The 15,949-nt window shown below is 28.7% G+C and overlaps 1 protein-coding gene across 2 annotated transcripts; it reads left to right on the top strand.

Annotated features, from left to right (window-relative positions):
* The first annotated feature begins 9,211 nt into the window (after positions 1 to 9,211).
* Positions 9,212 to 15,674, top strand: LOC127286699 (alpha-tocopherol transfer protein-like). Of its 2 annotated transcripts, XM_051313232.1 has the most exons (4): positions 9,212 to 9,234; positions 13,161 to 13,508; positions 13,708 to 14,071; positions 14,636 to 15,674. In XM_051313232.1, exons 2-4 carry the CDS (start codon positions 13,225 to 13,227, stop codon positions 14,891 to 14,893), a joined length of 906 nt encoding a protein of 301 aa, XP_051169189.1. In that variant the 5' UTR covers positions 9,212 to 9,234; positions 13,161 to 13,224; the 3' UTR covers positions 14,894 to 15,674. The 2 variants fall into 2 exon arrangements, with proteins under 2 accessions (XP_051169189.1, XP_051169188.1); XM_051313231.1 differs by lacking the exon at positions 9,212 to 9,234 and having other exon boundaries at positions 13,011 to 13,508.
* The last annotated feature ends 275 nt before the right edge of the window (positions 15,675 to 15,949 follow it).

The following is a 15,949-nucleotide window of genomic DNA, read 5'->3' as shown; positions in this document are numbered from 1 at the left end:
TTTCAATTTTTTTTTGAAAAATATAAGTCAAATGAAACACTTTTTTCCTTTAGCATTTTTTGATTCGAGTGAAAACAAGAAAGTTACTCATTTTTTTAAAAAAATGACAAACAAAAAAGTGTGAAAAATGGGTAAAATACAGGGCAAATTTACTTTATTTTTGAAGAAACTGTCCTATTATGTATTATTACTGTTTAAATTACTTTAAAATAACACAAATATCATTAACGTACTCATAATTTTGAAAAAATTTAAATATTTTTTAATTTTTTTGAAATTTTTAAATTAATATTTGTTTTTACATTCTCATCATAATGAGAAAGTATTACATTTGCCCGATTTTGACCAACCTCTAATTCATAAAAATTTCGTTTTTTTTTTTTTTTTTTTTTTATAAGTCCAACTATTGTTTTCCATTTCCAAACATTGCAATTGTTTTCAAAAAATCCTCTATTTTAAAATAGTTTATATTGCACTGCTTATACCAGAATTTCGTATTTTTTCGATTATTTACCTTTGAATTGGTTTAAATTTATTTATAGATTTTTTAAATTCTCATCATAAGTGAGAAAGTTTTCGTTTTGGTCGATTTTGACTTTTTTCAAATTTTAGTGAATCTGTACGTTTTGAGTCCTCTTGATGCCAAAAAAGTATGTTTTGAAATCCTGTCCGTCTGTTTGTCGTTTGTAGTCTGTCTGTAGCCTCATTTTGTCCCCACGATAACTTGAACATATGTTAACGAATCGCTTTGATATTTGGTACACGCTTTCAACAAGTAAAAATGAAGCCTGAGTTCGTTGGACATACTAATCCGTCCAAAAATTTAAAAATTATTCAAATTTAAAATTTTTAAATAATTTAATTCTTCTCGAAAATTTTTTTTTTATTTTTCTCTTAAAATACTTCCAAAAGTAAACTTTTTTTTCTTTAACACTTTTGGATACAGATTAAAACAAAAAAGTTATGTTCTATAACGTTTAAGGTATCAAAATTTTTTAATTATTTTCGATGTGTTATTTTACTCATTAATTTTTTGTGGCACAGTTTTAACCTATTTTGCCACCTTTTCTTTTAGCAACTTTCCTCTCTAGATTTAAAGTTTTTGAAGCAGTATTCATAAAACATTTTTTCCACTATAACGAAAGCATTGTGAAGTGAAACAAAAATAATAAGTGTAGCAGGCAAAATTATAAAGAATTATAAATTAACTAAGTATAAACATTGCTATTTGTTAAAAGAAAATTCATTTTTCAACAATAATCTTTTTAGCAAATTTAAATAAATCTTTCTACTCTTTGGTTTTTTAGGTCGCTCATAACGATTCTGAGATCAGTTTTTAAAAATTCAAAATGGCGTATTGAAACATTTTTGACGCGATTTTTTTAGCATTTAAAGCATTTGAGTGTCCCAATCAAATAACTCGACCGACGCTCGGACGAACGCTCTATTACCAGTCAAGTAGCAGTGACAGCCTGTGGGCGGCTCACTGCTACCCGACTACCATTAGAGCGTGCGTCCGAGCGTCGGTCGAGTTATTTGATCGGGACACTCATTTGAAAAGATTAAAAAAACTGAACAAAAATTCTAAAAAAATCTTCTTTTTACTGCTTGTAAATTGTTTATTTAAAAATTTTCGGTTCTTTTAGTACACTATTTGATAGAGCCTCAAAGTACCTGTAAAAATTTCGTTAATGGGTGCCTACTTTTCCTATTGTATGTTTCTAATTTTCGAGCGTGAAACGCGAGTGTCGTGATGAGAATGTTATCCTTAAAGTCAAAGTACTTTAAGAAAATGAAATTTAATTTATAAAAACTAAAATTTTCACTTATATAAATTGTACAAAAAAATTTTTATGAATAAAAACATGAGGGCAAGACCTCATATAATAAATTTGTTGCTTTAAAAATGCATTAACATTAAAGTTCTTTTTTTAATGTTTTTAATTTTTCAATTAATTTTTTCTTTTACTTAATTGAAATTAGTTCGAAGCGGAATATCTTATTTTAGTAAATAATTTGGTTTGTCGATTTTCGTTAATTACCAAGACCTGGCCAATCCACGGCGCAAAATTAAGGAACTAATTGTAAGTTTGAATAACTGCAGTGCCGCCATTCTCTTTTTTTGCTCGATAAAAAATTTATTCGGGTGTACTTCCGAAGTAGGAAGTAAAAAAACCATGATTTTATGGTGTTTTTTATGTTTCTTACCATGATAATCAAATTTGCGCCAATTTTCACTATCATTTTCGTAATCAGCGCACCAAAATACGTTAGTATACCAAGTTTCATTAAGATCGGAGGTACCCCTACTTCGGAAGTATATCCATTTACTCTAATACCTTTATAACTTACCTATTTGTATAATTCAATTTAAAGCATTTTAATATAGACTATGAGTTGTTTCTAATAAATCAACTACAAAGTCTGAAACAACTACAAAATCTCATTCTAACAAATGGATTTTTGGGTCATTCATCTACTTTCAGGTAGAATAATTAATACAATTTTTGAATGTAATTGAAAAATTTTTGAATTACACAGTGTATTTAAAAAGTAATTAATGCTACTAGGTTTTGAATTGTAATAAACAAACAAAGCGCGTAGCGCGATGCCTAAACAATGCGCGCGAAGCGCGTATCAATATCGGACCGCGAAGCGGGACGATCATCCTTTGCGCGCCCAGGGCGCGCTCAAACTAGCGAGCGAAGCGAGCCCCTACGCGCGAAGCGCGTGATGAGAATGTGGCCGCCCCCGCAGGGGGCTGCCGGATTTTTTTTTGTTATTTTCGTGATTGGTAAATCTTAGGTCGTGTATTTTTTAGCGTTTATTAATTTTCCAAATGGAAATTGCATTTTTGATTGTAATTTCTGAGAAAGTACTGTTACATTTTTTGTGAAAAAAGTGCTCATATTTAATTTATTGACATGAAATTTTTTTTATTATATTAACTCAAAAAAAGTTTTAGCTGGTGTATATTTTGCCAATAATCAATTATCCATAAAGGAAAAAGCATTTTACCTTCTTGTTTTCAAGAAAAGGCTGTTGAAAATTTTCCAAAATTTTAGTTTCAATGTAGATGGCGCTGCCTCACTTGGACCTGGCCTTAAGGCCAACGCACAATAGTTGCGAGAAAGTTTTTCGCATAATAAAAAAATTAGTATTGGAATTTTTTTTAGTACTGCGACGATAATATTTTTTAAAATTCTTTTTCTTATTTGAATTGCATAAAATAGTGTAAAATTTGAGGTTATGTTGTTCCTGTACGCGGAAACAATAGATGCTCAAAATATATATTTCATAATTGTTGTCGCAGTACTTAAATTTTTTTTTGTAAAATCAAACAATCATTTTTAAATCCTCCACTTAAGGCCAATTTGATACTATTATATGTGTCACTCTTCGCAGTCAGTGCAAGATTTACAAAAAGTATTTGGTTTTTGGTGAAAAGGGATTATAAGTATCCAAATATCCAAGCCCCTCAAGGCAAATAATGAAGGTTGAGCTCTGTTATTTAGAATCTTGTCCCAAAGTATTTTCTTTTTTTTTTCTTCTTCTTCTTCATTCTCCAAGCACCTTCTTTTCGTCTGCATTTCCTCAAAATATAACGACACACTATTTCGTCTTTTGTCAAAATTATTTCATATATATATATTTTCTCGAACTGTGCGGATTCATTACACATTTAACGAGGGGGTTTTTATTATTTAAAAAGGATTACGCTAATTCGTTGAAAGTTTGCGGTATTTATCTTCTTTGCGGTCATCTCACGCAGGTTTAGGAAACAAGTGATTATCCGTTTTTCGACGACTGCCTGGGGTGAAACGTTTCATATATATATAGTTTCGTCGGTAGGAGATGAGTTCAACCTCAACAATTTAATCAGCCATATTGCTTCGAAAATAAGTTTAAATATCTATGAAGAGTAGATCTGTCTCTCTCTCTCTCTCTTTCAACTTGTGCTGCCGTTGTTGAATTCTCGGGCTACTGTGAATTAGAATTAGTCACTCCACAGAAGCGGAAAGATTTTTTCGATGGATCAACTCCCCGTTACAAAAGAAGGAGATATATATTTAGAAACAGGCGAAATGGGGGTATACAGAAAATTATTCGCTATCACAAAAAAAAGTAAATAAAATAAAAAGTAGAAAAAAGCATCTAATAGGCTTTAATAAAAATTTTAATTAATTTGATTTTGAAAACGTTACAATTATATAAACATAACCTATAAATTTTTTGCTTCTTAGGGCTTTCTTCTGAGTGCATCACAAAATATTCAAAAATTGGGTATAAACTATAAAAAATTATAACTTTAAAAAAAAGAAAACAAAGAGATACGCACTCTTAATCACACAGAAAAAACCTAATCTCAAATTGAGTACAAAATTTATACTCAATTTAATACGCATAAAAAATAAGACAGGTAGATGGCGCCACGTGATCAGCCATTTTAAGGAAGAATCAAAAACATTTATTTTTTTTTTGTTATTTTTAAATGTAAACTGCAAAGTAATTTTTGAAATTTCGACTTTTTTTCTGTTTTTTAATTCTATCTTAGAGATTAAATAAATAAAAACTGAAATAAAAAATTAAATATAAATTTTAAGAAAATATACAAAAAAAATATAATATATAAAAATTGATTTTAAAAGTTATGATAAATTTTATCAGAGATGAAGTCGGCAAAGATGAAAAATAATGTTATCAGATATTTCGATCTTGTTCGAAATTTTTTTTCCCCATTTTATTTTTTTTTCGTTTGAAAAACCTTTTTTTTTTTTTTTTTTGCAACTTGTTTTGCAAATCCAACAGAGATACTAAAAACGAGTTTCTTGCTCGATCATTACGCACACCGGGAAGTGTCGGGTAAAATCTTGACCACTTGGGACAAGGGACAGAAGGGCACCGGTAATGCTCCGTTGACACGATGATGGATCGCGTTCCCCAGCAGGTAGGTAAATGCGTTTTCGCACTGCATTCACCTGAAATCAGCTCCTTTCAATTTTTTTTTATTCTTCACTTTACAGTGAGTTTTTTTTAAGATAAAAAAATTATCAAAAAAAAAAATAAATTGTAAATATATATAACGTTATTTTACAATCGAAAAATGATTTATTAAATTAAATATTCGATTACGTATATGAGAGATTCTTTTTCAATCGCCCCAGCCCAAAAAGTCAATGTTCTGGGATTGGCTTCATACTTTGGTAAATTGTTCTCCTATATGATAGTAATAAATCCCTAAAATATAAACTCATTAAAAAAATATTTGTAGAAAGTAGAGGGGGTTGAAGTTTTGACGTTAAGGGTAACATTGTCATTTTCAAATCCGTATAACTATGACAAAAGTTAATGGATTTTAATTTATCTATAATGAATTTTATTGCATTTTTCACGTACTTTTCAAAAATGTATACGAAATTAAAAAAAAAAAATTTTTAACCCCTTTTTTTTCAAAATCAACCCTTATTTTTCGATTTTCACCCCTTCGGGTATTTTTTTTTTTTTTTTTTTATTTTCATTGGAAAGCTGAGGTTTTTTCCGATGAGCTATGTAAATATGAAAATGGGACAACAATAATTTTGTGAGTAACAGAATATTAAAGTAGGCGGTGCCGATAAGGGTGCCGTTAAGGGTAACATTGTCATTTTCAAATCTGTATAACTATGACAAAAATTAATGGATTTTAATTTATCTATAATGAATTTTATTGCATTTTTCACGTACTTTTCAAAAATTTATACGAAATTTAAAAAAAAAAATTTTTAACCCCTTTTTTTTCAAAATCAACCCTTATTTTTCGATTTTCACCCCTTCGGGTATTTTTTTTTTTTTTTTTTTTATTTTCATTGGAAAGCTGAGGTTTTTTCCGATGAGCTATGTAAATATGAAAATGGGACAACAATAATTTTGAGAGTAACAGAATATTAAAGTAGGCGGTGCCGATAAGGGGTGTACCTGGAGATCATCTTTGAGGATTTAGATAGGCACCGCCTAATTTAATATTATGTTACTCTCAAAATTATTGTTGTCCCATTTTCATATTTACATAGCTCATCGGAAAAAACCTCAGCTTTCCAATGAAAATAAAAAAAAAAAAAAAAAAATACCCGAAGGGGTGAAAATCGAAAAATAAGGGTTGATTTTGAAAAAAAAGGGGATAAAAATTTTTTTTTTTAAATTTCGTATACATTTTTGAAAAGTACGTGAAAAATGCAATAAAATTCATTATACATAAATTAAAATCCATTAACTTTTGTCATAGTTATACGGATTTGAAAATGACAATGTTACCCTTAACGTCAAAACTTCAACCCCCTCTACTTTCTACAAATATTTTTTTAATGAGTTTATATTTTAGGGATTTATTACTATCATATAGGACAACAATTTACCAAAGTATGAAGCCAATCCCAGAACATTGACTTTTTGGGCTGGGGCGATTGAAAAAGAATCTCTCATATATAGTTGTTTCAAAAATAGGAAAATATTGAAAAAAAAGTTTGTAATTATTTTGAAAAATAATGAAAAATTTTCGAATTTAAAAAAAAGGATCTAAAATATAGATTAATATTGAACTATATATATATAGAAGAATATACCAGACAAGGTTATGGTGTGATGGTTAGATATGATGACAATAGGCACATGGCCCACTTGGCAATAATTACCGTTCCTCGTTAGGCTATATATGCCAATGGAAAGCCTCGCCCACCTGCCTACAGTGAATTATATAATCCACTTCATTGCGGTTGGACTGTCACGCACGTGCCACACAACTATAGACTTTATATTCATTTTGCTCCCCTTATTTTTCTCACCCTTTACAAATTCTTCATTGACTCAAAATTTCGCATTTCATTTAATTGCACTTTTCTGTTATATTTATATTACTAAAAGGACATTAATAACTACCTAGAATAATAATAACAATAATAATTTTTTTATTTAATATTTACAAATTTTACATGTTAGCGAACGTGAAGCATATGAGTTAGAAAAGAACACGAATATATATCTGTCTTTTTCTAAAAGATGCGCGCGCATGGTTTCGAACAGTGCGTTTTGTTTAACTAGTCAAAACAAAAACCATTTCTTTGTAATTTGACTTACTGTGTTAAAATAACGGTATTTTCAAAAAAGTGAGGTTATGTGGAGAAATTGCTGAAAATTAAAGAAAAAATTCTATCAAATATTTTGATTATATCATGAATGATATATGAAATATTTTTAGAAATTAATTTATTCACATGATTAATTACACTCCTTTAACCCATTAACGACCGCCAGGACGAAAAATTTACCTTTACTTAGCAGCTGTTATTTTATATGAAAAAATAATTTAAAAAATTCAGGATAGCCCATTTCTAACGTAAAATTTATCGCTCTTTTCGATTCTGAAGTCCAAATTCAATTATAATTAAACCCTTAATATTTATAATAATTTTATTGTAAAAAAACATGATTTTCTGCAAAAAAATTTTTATTCAAAAAATATTTTGACATGAAAAACGACAGTTAATTTGCTCCGGAACCCAAAATATCGCGTCCTCGAAGCTACAAAACTATATAGTTGCGAATTTCAAAATTTAAGATGGCGGACGACAAAATGGCGATTTTCCACTAAAAAAACATTTAAAAAATACTATTTTGCAAAAAATAATATATTGATGAATTATTTTTATTTGTGCACCATCTACTTATGTCTTTTGGGTCACTAAACACGAATACGGTATAAGTTTTCAAAAATTCAAAATGGCGGATCCAATATGGCGGACAATTATTTCAAAAACTCAATGGATTTATCTGAAATTTGTTACTCGGGGGTTTTTGGGGTCGCCGGTTACGAATCTGAAGTTACTTTTCAATAATTCAACATGGCGGATCCGAAATAACCTACAAATTTTAAAATTCACCGAATTTGCTTGAAAATCAATACTTATTGAGTTTTTGGGGTCGTTGATTTCGAATTACAGTAATAAAATAGTAGATCAGTAAAATAAAATGTGTTCGATTTCAATATAAAGTGAAGTAATTCGAAATCAACGACCCCAAAAACTCAATAAGTATTGATTTTCAAGCAAATTCGGTGAATTTTAAAATTTGTAGGTTATTTCGGATCCGCCATTTTGAATTATTGAAAAGTAACTTCAGATTCGTAACCGGCGACCCCAAAACCCCCGAGTAACAAATTTCAGATAAATCCATTGAGTTTTTAAAAAAATTGTCCGCCATATTGGATCCGCCATTTTGAATTTTTGAAAACTTATACCGTATTCGTGTTTAGTGACCCAAAAAACATAAGTAGATGATGCAGAAATAAAAATAATTCATCAATATATTATTTTTTGCAAAATAGTATTTTTTAAATGTTTTTTTTAGTGGAAAATCGCCATTTTGTCGTTCGCCATCTTAAATTTTGAAATTCGCAACTATATAGTTTTGTAGCTGGGTATTCGAGGACGCGATATTTTGGGTTCCGGAGCAAATTAACTGTCGTTTTTCATGTTAAAATATTTTTTGAATAAAAATTTTTTTGCAGAAAATCATGTTTTTTTGCAATAAAATTGTTATAAATATTAAGAGTTTAATTATAATTGAATTTGGACTTCAGAATCGAAAGAGCGATAAATTTTACGTTAGAAATGGGCTATCCTGAATTTTTTAAATTATTTTTTCATATAAAATAACAGCTGCTAAGTAAAGGTAAATTTTTCGTCCTGGCTGTCGTTAATGGGTTAAAGAAATAAATAAATATTTATTTTGTAACATTAAAATTTTGGTCAATTTCTCAATGTAAAAAAATGATTTTTATGTTCCGGACCCGCAAAAATTTTTTTTTAATCTCATTTTTTTTATTTTTAAAACAAAAAAATGTGGAATTGAAAAAAAAATTTAGGGGGTTCGGAACATAAAAATCATATATTACTGCAATGAATTAATTATACACCATTTAAAAAAAAAACAATAGTATCTTAAATCATATTCTATTTGAGAAAGATTTTTTTTTAAATTCATTTAATAACACATAGTTAGTTAATTAAAATCCACAGTTCAAAAGGTAATTAGTCATTAACAATGGTCATTAGTAGTCGAATATCCTCTTGCTGTCATGACTCAACAATTTTTTTTGCTCTAATGCTTGTTTGACGTAAAGTACATTTCAATTTATTTATTCAGTTTTCAAAGAACGAGCTGCATAATATCGTCTCCTTTTTTTTTTTGTTTTACACACAGGTACATATATCTATATAGTGCTTTAATTTAATTTTTTTTTCTCATTAAACAACGCTTATTAACTATGCAAATGAGTATAATTAATTGGAATTTTTAAAAAATTATTTTCATCTTTATTACAGTTTATGAATGTTTATGTTTCAATCGTATTAAAAATTTGATTGCGCATATGCAAAATTTGTTATATATAGAATTGTGACAAATAAACTTGTAATTGTTTTTGGATTATTTACAAAAAAAAAAATTGAATTTTTTTTATAAATTTTACATTTTATAATCAATAGTGTCGTTTACAATAATTCTTATTTCGAAGGGGGTTTTTAACCTAAAAAAACAAATAAATTTTTCCGAATCAGTTTTGCTTGTCCTATTTTTTGTTTAAACTGACCCTCATATATATGGTTTGTAATAGCGTATTGCTCGTGTAAATTATAGTTGATTCAGAAGGGATTATCAATTAAGATGATACTGTCCAGGGGAAATTTATTTGTCGTCAGGATGAAAGCTTTTGAACGACCGTTCAACGTACAAATTACGAGTGTCAATAGTGGATTATTAATATTGGTCAAGAATAAAACGTGTTATTATCGCCTGTTCGGTCGCGACGAGCCATATATATAGGCAACGGTCGATGACTATATTTCTTGCATACAATTCCAGTTTTAGCCTTTAAAGCGCCATAGCGGTCTCTCAGACCGCGCCCAGATAGCACACGTAACCTTGCAGCAACCTTGCGGCAAGCTTCAAAGGTCCCACCTGACCCAAGCTTGCATGGTAAGCTTACCGAAATATTGCAGTGTAAGGTTACTGCAAGATTGCATAATAAGATTATCGCAAGACTGCTCAGTAAGTTTGCACGGTAAGCTTGTAGCAAGGTTGCTGCAACGTTGCCAAAAAACCTTGCTTTTTAAAAAAAATTTTTTTTAAATGTTTCGTCTAATTTCTATAATAAATACCTTACATTGCAATATTTCGGTAAGATTACCATGCAAGCTTGCGTGTCAGGTGGGATATTTGAAGCTTGCAGTTAGCTTACGGCAAGTTTGCCGTGCAAGGTTGTCAATATTGCGCGGCAAGCTTGCCGCAAAGTTGCTGCAAGCTTACATGCTATCTAAATATTTTTCGATTATTACTTTTTTTTTTAGAAACTTCGGCTTCATATTTTAAGAAAAACTGTTAGGTATTGTTTCAAAGTTTCAAATTCGTTAAATTTATGCTATAAAATTTTGTTGATTTATGAGATAAATATACAATATATGAAACGTAGTATGTAATAATAATCTTTTTTTAAAATCAAGTGAAAAAAAAATTGCAAACGTCTAGAATGGATGACAACAAGATCGTTCACTCAGTGACAGGTTATATATATATATATATATATATATATATATATATATATATTATAATTAAGTTGGTGTGTGTTGCTTTTGGATATGCTCAGCCATATAAAATCTTGATTTTCTATTTATATTTTTATCTTATTTCTACGATCAAATACATAATGTTCCTAATGTTACAGATACAAAAATTTTCCAACTATTTTGCAATAAAAATTCAAAATTTTTTACCTATAAAAAAGACCAATAGAAAAGCTATATATTTCTAGATATGACAATAGGAGCCCCTTAACCGCATAATTACCAAACCTAAATTTGATTTTTTATTCGTAAAAAAGTTTTTTTTTTAGAGTTATATACTAAATTGGAATTAAGGCCAGGTCCAAGTGAGGCAGGGCCATCTACATTGATACTAAAATTTTGGAAAATTTTCAACAGCCTTTTCTTGAAAACAAGATGGTAAAATGCTTTTTCCTTTATAGATAATTGATTATTGGCAAGATATACACCAGCTAAAACTTTTTTTGAGTTAAAATAATAAAAAAAATTTCATGTCAATAAATTAAATATGAGCGCACTTTTTTCACAAAAACTGTAACAGTACTTTCTCAGAAATTACAATCAAAAATGCAATTTCCATTTGGAAAATTAATAAACGCTAAAAAATACACGACCTAAGATTTACCAATCACGAAAATAACAAAAAAAAAGTATTTTAACATAACATATTTTACTCATTATGACAGCCGTTTGGCAGGTTATATATGTCAACAGACGTTTCGCAGTTTTGCCGAAAGGAGGAAATTGGCGCTGTTGCTAACCACCTGAAATACATAATCTACCAAAGGGCTGTCACAATCAGTAAAGCAGTATCAATATGTTAAATATTTAATAAAATTTTTTTTTCTTATTTTCGTGATTGGTAAATCTTAGGTCGTGTATTTTTTAGCGTTTATTAATTTTCCAAATGGAAATTGCATTTTTGATTGTAATTTCTGAGAAAGTACTGTTACAGTTTTTGTGAAAAAAGTGCTCATATTTAATTTATTGACATGAAATTTTTTTTTATTATTTTAACTCAAAAAAAGTTTTAGCTGGTGTATATCTTGCCAATAATCAATTATCCATAAAGGAAAAAGCATTTTACTTTCTTGTTTTCAAGAAAAGGCTGTTGAAAATTTTCCAAAATTTTAGTTTCAATGTAGATGGCGCTGCCTCACTTGGACCTGGCCTTAAAAAGTTTTATTTTAGAGTTATATACTAGATTGAAATTAAAAACAAGTTTCCCTGAATGTTATCTTGAAAATATATATATTTTTAAAAGAAAGTTTTATATTGTTCAATACGAGTCTTATGTTTAAATTGCAAAATTCAAAATGGCGGATCCAATATGGCGACAAAAATCTAAGTTGGAAATTGAAAAATGACTTTAGAAGATTTTTCTCTGTAAATTTCAAAACTTTGTAACTCTAAATAACAGTTTTTTAAATTCAAAACATTTTTCCCAGTATTTTTTTTTTTTGCAAAATTAGTATTACTATTAGTATCCAAAATACTTGTAGTTTTTTTTTTTATTAATTTTATTTATATTTCTTTACTAATTATATTTTATTTATTTTATTAAATCACTATGTGCGGGCTTACAATTTAATAAAAAGAAGAAAAAAATATTGCGCAAATTTTTATTAAATTTATTATTTTATATTGAAATATAAAAAATCAAAGGAAGTATTACAAGTTGTTGAAAATAAAAATCGAGAGGATGAAAAGAATCGAAAGCAAAAAAAAAAAGAAAAGAAAAAAAAAAGAAAAAAATAAAGTGAATAAGAGATGAGATACTTGAGGAACGTGACACAAACCGCGGAGGTATGATGGATGAGAGGGCGGTCGATTTAGGTGATCGGGACATGATCGCTCGAGGTCGGGGTGGTCTGCCTGTCTGTTCACGTCCATATGATCAATGCCGTCTGCATTAAAAAAAAAAAAAAAAAAAAAAATTCTCACAACAATTTTTCATATTTCCGTTGAAAACTGGTCGAAGAAAACTAGTACCCTGTTCACGTATTTTCTAAATACCTTTTATTTTATTTTTCAAATTTTTCAAATCAGGGCCGGCTTTAAAAAAGAGATCTAATTTTTTTCCAATTAACAAAAAAAAAAAAAAAAATTAAATACACTTGAAATTTGAAAAATAATGAATATTTTTAGAAATTTATAAATAAACAAACATTAATTAATTCACATTTATTTTATAATTTTTATTAGATAATTAATAATACAAGAAAATTGTGCAATCTAATGTTATATATATAATACACTTTAAATTAATTATAGTCAATTGACAAAGCACTGTGAAATGACATTGGCACGCGATTCCAACACGCGAGCTTAACATTATTATATATCTTAAATACTTTTGCAGTTTTTTGTTAGCGTTCTGGGAAATAGGATTCAAATATAATAAAAGATTTAAAATTATACCCTTTTTCTCTTAAGCGAAGTATTATAAATAAATAATAAAAAAAAAAAAAAAACATCAACATTATTTTTCAAATATAAAAATAAAATAAATATTTTTCTTAAATTTAGAAATTCAGAAATTACAAGTGAAAAAATAATATTACTATAGAATAAAAAAAAAAAAAAAAAAAAAATGGCACCGCCAAAATTTATAACTTATGAGGAGGAATTGAAGAAAAATCCAGAATTAAAAGACAGTGATATTCAAATGTTAAGGGAATGGAATGATAAACAACCGCATTTACCAAAAATTCCTGATTTGGAACTAGCATTATTTTTACATAGCAATTATTATTTAATGGAACCAACAAAAACAACAATTGATTGTTATTATACAGTTAGAACTCATGTGCCGGAATTTTTTAGCAACAGAAATTTCAAACAGTCCAAGGAACTTCAAAAAACTTCAAATGTCGCGTGAGTCAAAATTTTTAATTTAATTTAATAAAAATAGTCATAATAATAATAATAATAAAAATAGTAATAATAATAATAAACATAATAAAAATAATAATTATAATAGCAAATTGTTATTATTATTATTATTTGATAATACAATAACGTATTAACAAAATATTTTATAATCATTGTATACAATTGTGTAATTTAATAAAAGTGCCACAACGCCATTGAAAGGAACAACAAATGAGGGTCACAAAATTATTTTTTGGAAATTAATTGACACAGACTCATCGCAATTTGTACATATTGATATTTTGAAATATTATTCAATGATATTTGATGTATGGTTACATTCGGAAGGTACAACAAGTGGACATGTTATTATAGCCGATATGGCTGGCTTATCATTAGGACATTGTGCACGATTAAGTCCTTTGACATCGAAAAAATTTATGGTCTATCTTCAGGATGCATTGCCAGTGCGTTTAAAAGGATTACATTTTATGAATTCTAATGCTGCAATGGATGTACTTTTACAAATGATAAAGCCCCTTATGAAAAAAGAACTAACTGATGTGGTATATGTCATTTTTATTTTAACCAATTTTTGATAATTTATATATTTTTTGAATTTTATTGATTTAGAAACAAAAAAACAGTCATATTGGGTACGCCATTAAAAATTTTTTGAAAACTAAGCTCAGATTCGTAATCAGCGACCCCAAAAACCCCCAAGTAACAAATGTAAGGTGCATTTAATCAAATTTTAAAAAATCTTCCGCCATATTGGATCCGCCATTTTTGATTTTTAAAAACTAAGCTCGGATTCGTAATCAGCGACCCTAAAAACCCCCAAGTAACAAATTTAAGGTGCATTTAATCAAATTTTAAAAATTATTCCGCCATATTGGATCCGCCATTTTTGATTTTTAAAAACTAAGCTCGGATTCATAATCAGCGACTCCAAAAACCCCCGAGTAACGATTTTCAAGCAAATTCGATGAGTTTTAAAAAAATTTGGCCGCCATATTATATCCGTCATTTTGAATTTTCAAAAACTAACTAAAGATTCATAATAATTAACGCTTGAATTAAAAATATTAATCTCTGAATTTAAAGAATAAAATAATTTTATCTTTTAGTTGCATGTTCACACCAATAGTACTACATTGGCAAAACACATTGACCTTGACATTCTACCCAATGAAGCAGGTGGAAAAGCAGGACCATTGAGTGAATTTCACGAATTAAGGAAAAAGGAACTCGAAGATTATAAGGATTGGTTTGAAAATGATGAAAAAACCGCACGTGTTCAAGAATCATTGCGTCCAGGAAAAGCAAAAAATGCCACTGATCTTTTTGGTGTTGAGGGCAGTTTCAAAAAACTCGATATAGATTAGATTTTATTATTTAAAAAAAAAAATTCAAATGTCGAATTAAAAGGAATTGCATGCCTAAAAGTAGGACGTACCTACTTTACTTGAAATGGGTGGGACCAATTTAAAAGAGGCGTGTCTAATATAAAAAGAGGGAGTGTCAAAAAGTGAAAAGTATACAAAATAATGTACCAATATTTTTTTGTCAATCACCAGTATTAGTAAGTAGTAGGTTTAACATAAATGTAAATATTAATAATCTGTTTTTAAATGTAAGAATGTATGAGGTAACATTGGTTGAATTATATATATTATTAATAATAATAGTAAATGACTCTAAAAGAGGCGTGTCTAGCCATGAACACTCCTACTAATAGGCGTGGTTAACAGTTAATACTTTCGTTAGAGGCGTAGCCTCTATTTTGGGGTGTGGCATAAATTTGTTAACACGCCCTTGAGTGTGGCTAAGAAAAAAGGGGCGTGTCTGAAGCTTTAATTATTATATTCCGCTGCACTACATTGGGGATAAATCAGCAACGGTAAAAAAAATTGTCACGCCCATGGGTGTGGCTTAGAAAAAGAGGCGTGTCTGATGCTCTAATTATTACATTATGCAAGGCTAGAGTGGGGCTAATTCAGCAACGGCAGAAAGTTGCCACGCCCATAGGTGTGGCTTAGAAAAGGGGGCGTGTCTGAAATTCTAATTATCTTAATACAACTGGATTTTTAATTAAAGTCTATTTAACAATAAAATAAAATTCCAATATCTAATTTAACTTTTATAAATATTAAATTATTTAATTAATATGTGTTCTAATATTTTACAAATTACCTAATCCTAAGTCCCACCTACTCTGTAACTGTATCTACATAATGGGCGTGTTTAAGGAAAAAAGGGCGTGTCCTTTAAAATACTGATTTTAAAGCACTTAACCAAAAATGCGAGTGTTATTAAAAACTGTATTACACGTTATATACCTTCAAGGTTACAGCCACTCTTGTAAGTTGTTTATGAAAAATGAAGACGATTGTATAATTCACCATTATCAAATAGCTATGTTATTAATAAAAATAAAAGTC

The sequence above is a fragment of the Leptopilina boulardi genome, unplaced genomic scaffold (genome assembly GCF_019393585.1).
Source record: "Leptopilina boulardi isolate dan_hultmark-lab unplaced genomic scaffold, ZJU_Lbou_2.1 LbouV2_362, whole genome shotgun sequence".
Lineage (NCBI taxonomy): Eukaryota > Metazoa > Arthropoda > Insecta > Hymenoptera > Figitidae > Leptopilina > Leptopilina boulardi.
This window is presented reverse-complemented; position numbering and strand designations above follow the sequence as displayed.

Excerpts from the sequence above, each read along its gene's own strand:
- LOC127286699 (XM_051313232.1), top strand. The coding sequence starts at position 13,225 with ATGGCACCGCCAAAATTTATAACTTATGAGGAGGAATTGAAGAAAAAT. Across the intron at positions 13,509-13,707 it reads CAAAAAACTTCAAATGTCGC|TGCCACAACGCCATTGAAAG; the intron begins GTGAGTCAAAAT and ends ATTTAATAAAAG. Across the intron at positions 14,072-14,635 it reads AAAAAGAACTAACTGATGTG|TTGCATGTTCACACCAATAG; the intron begins GTATATGTCATT and ends TTTATCTTTTAG.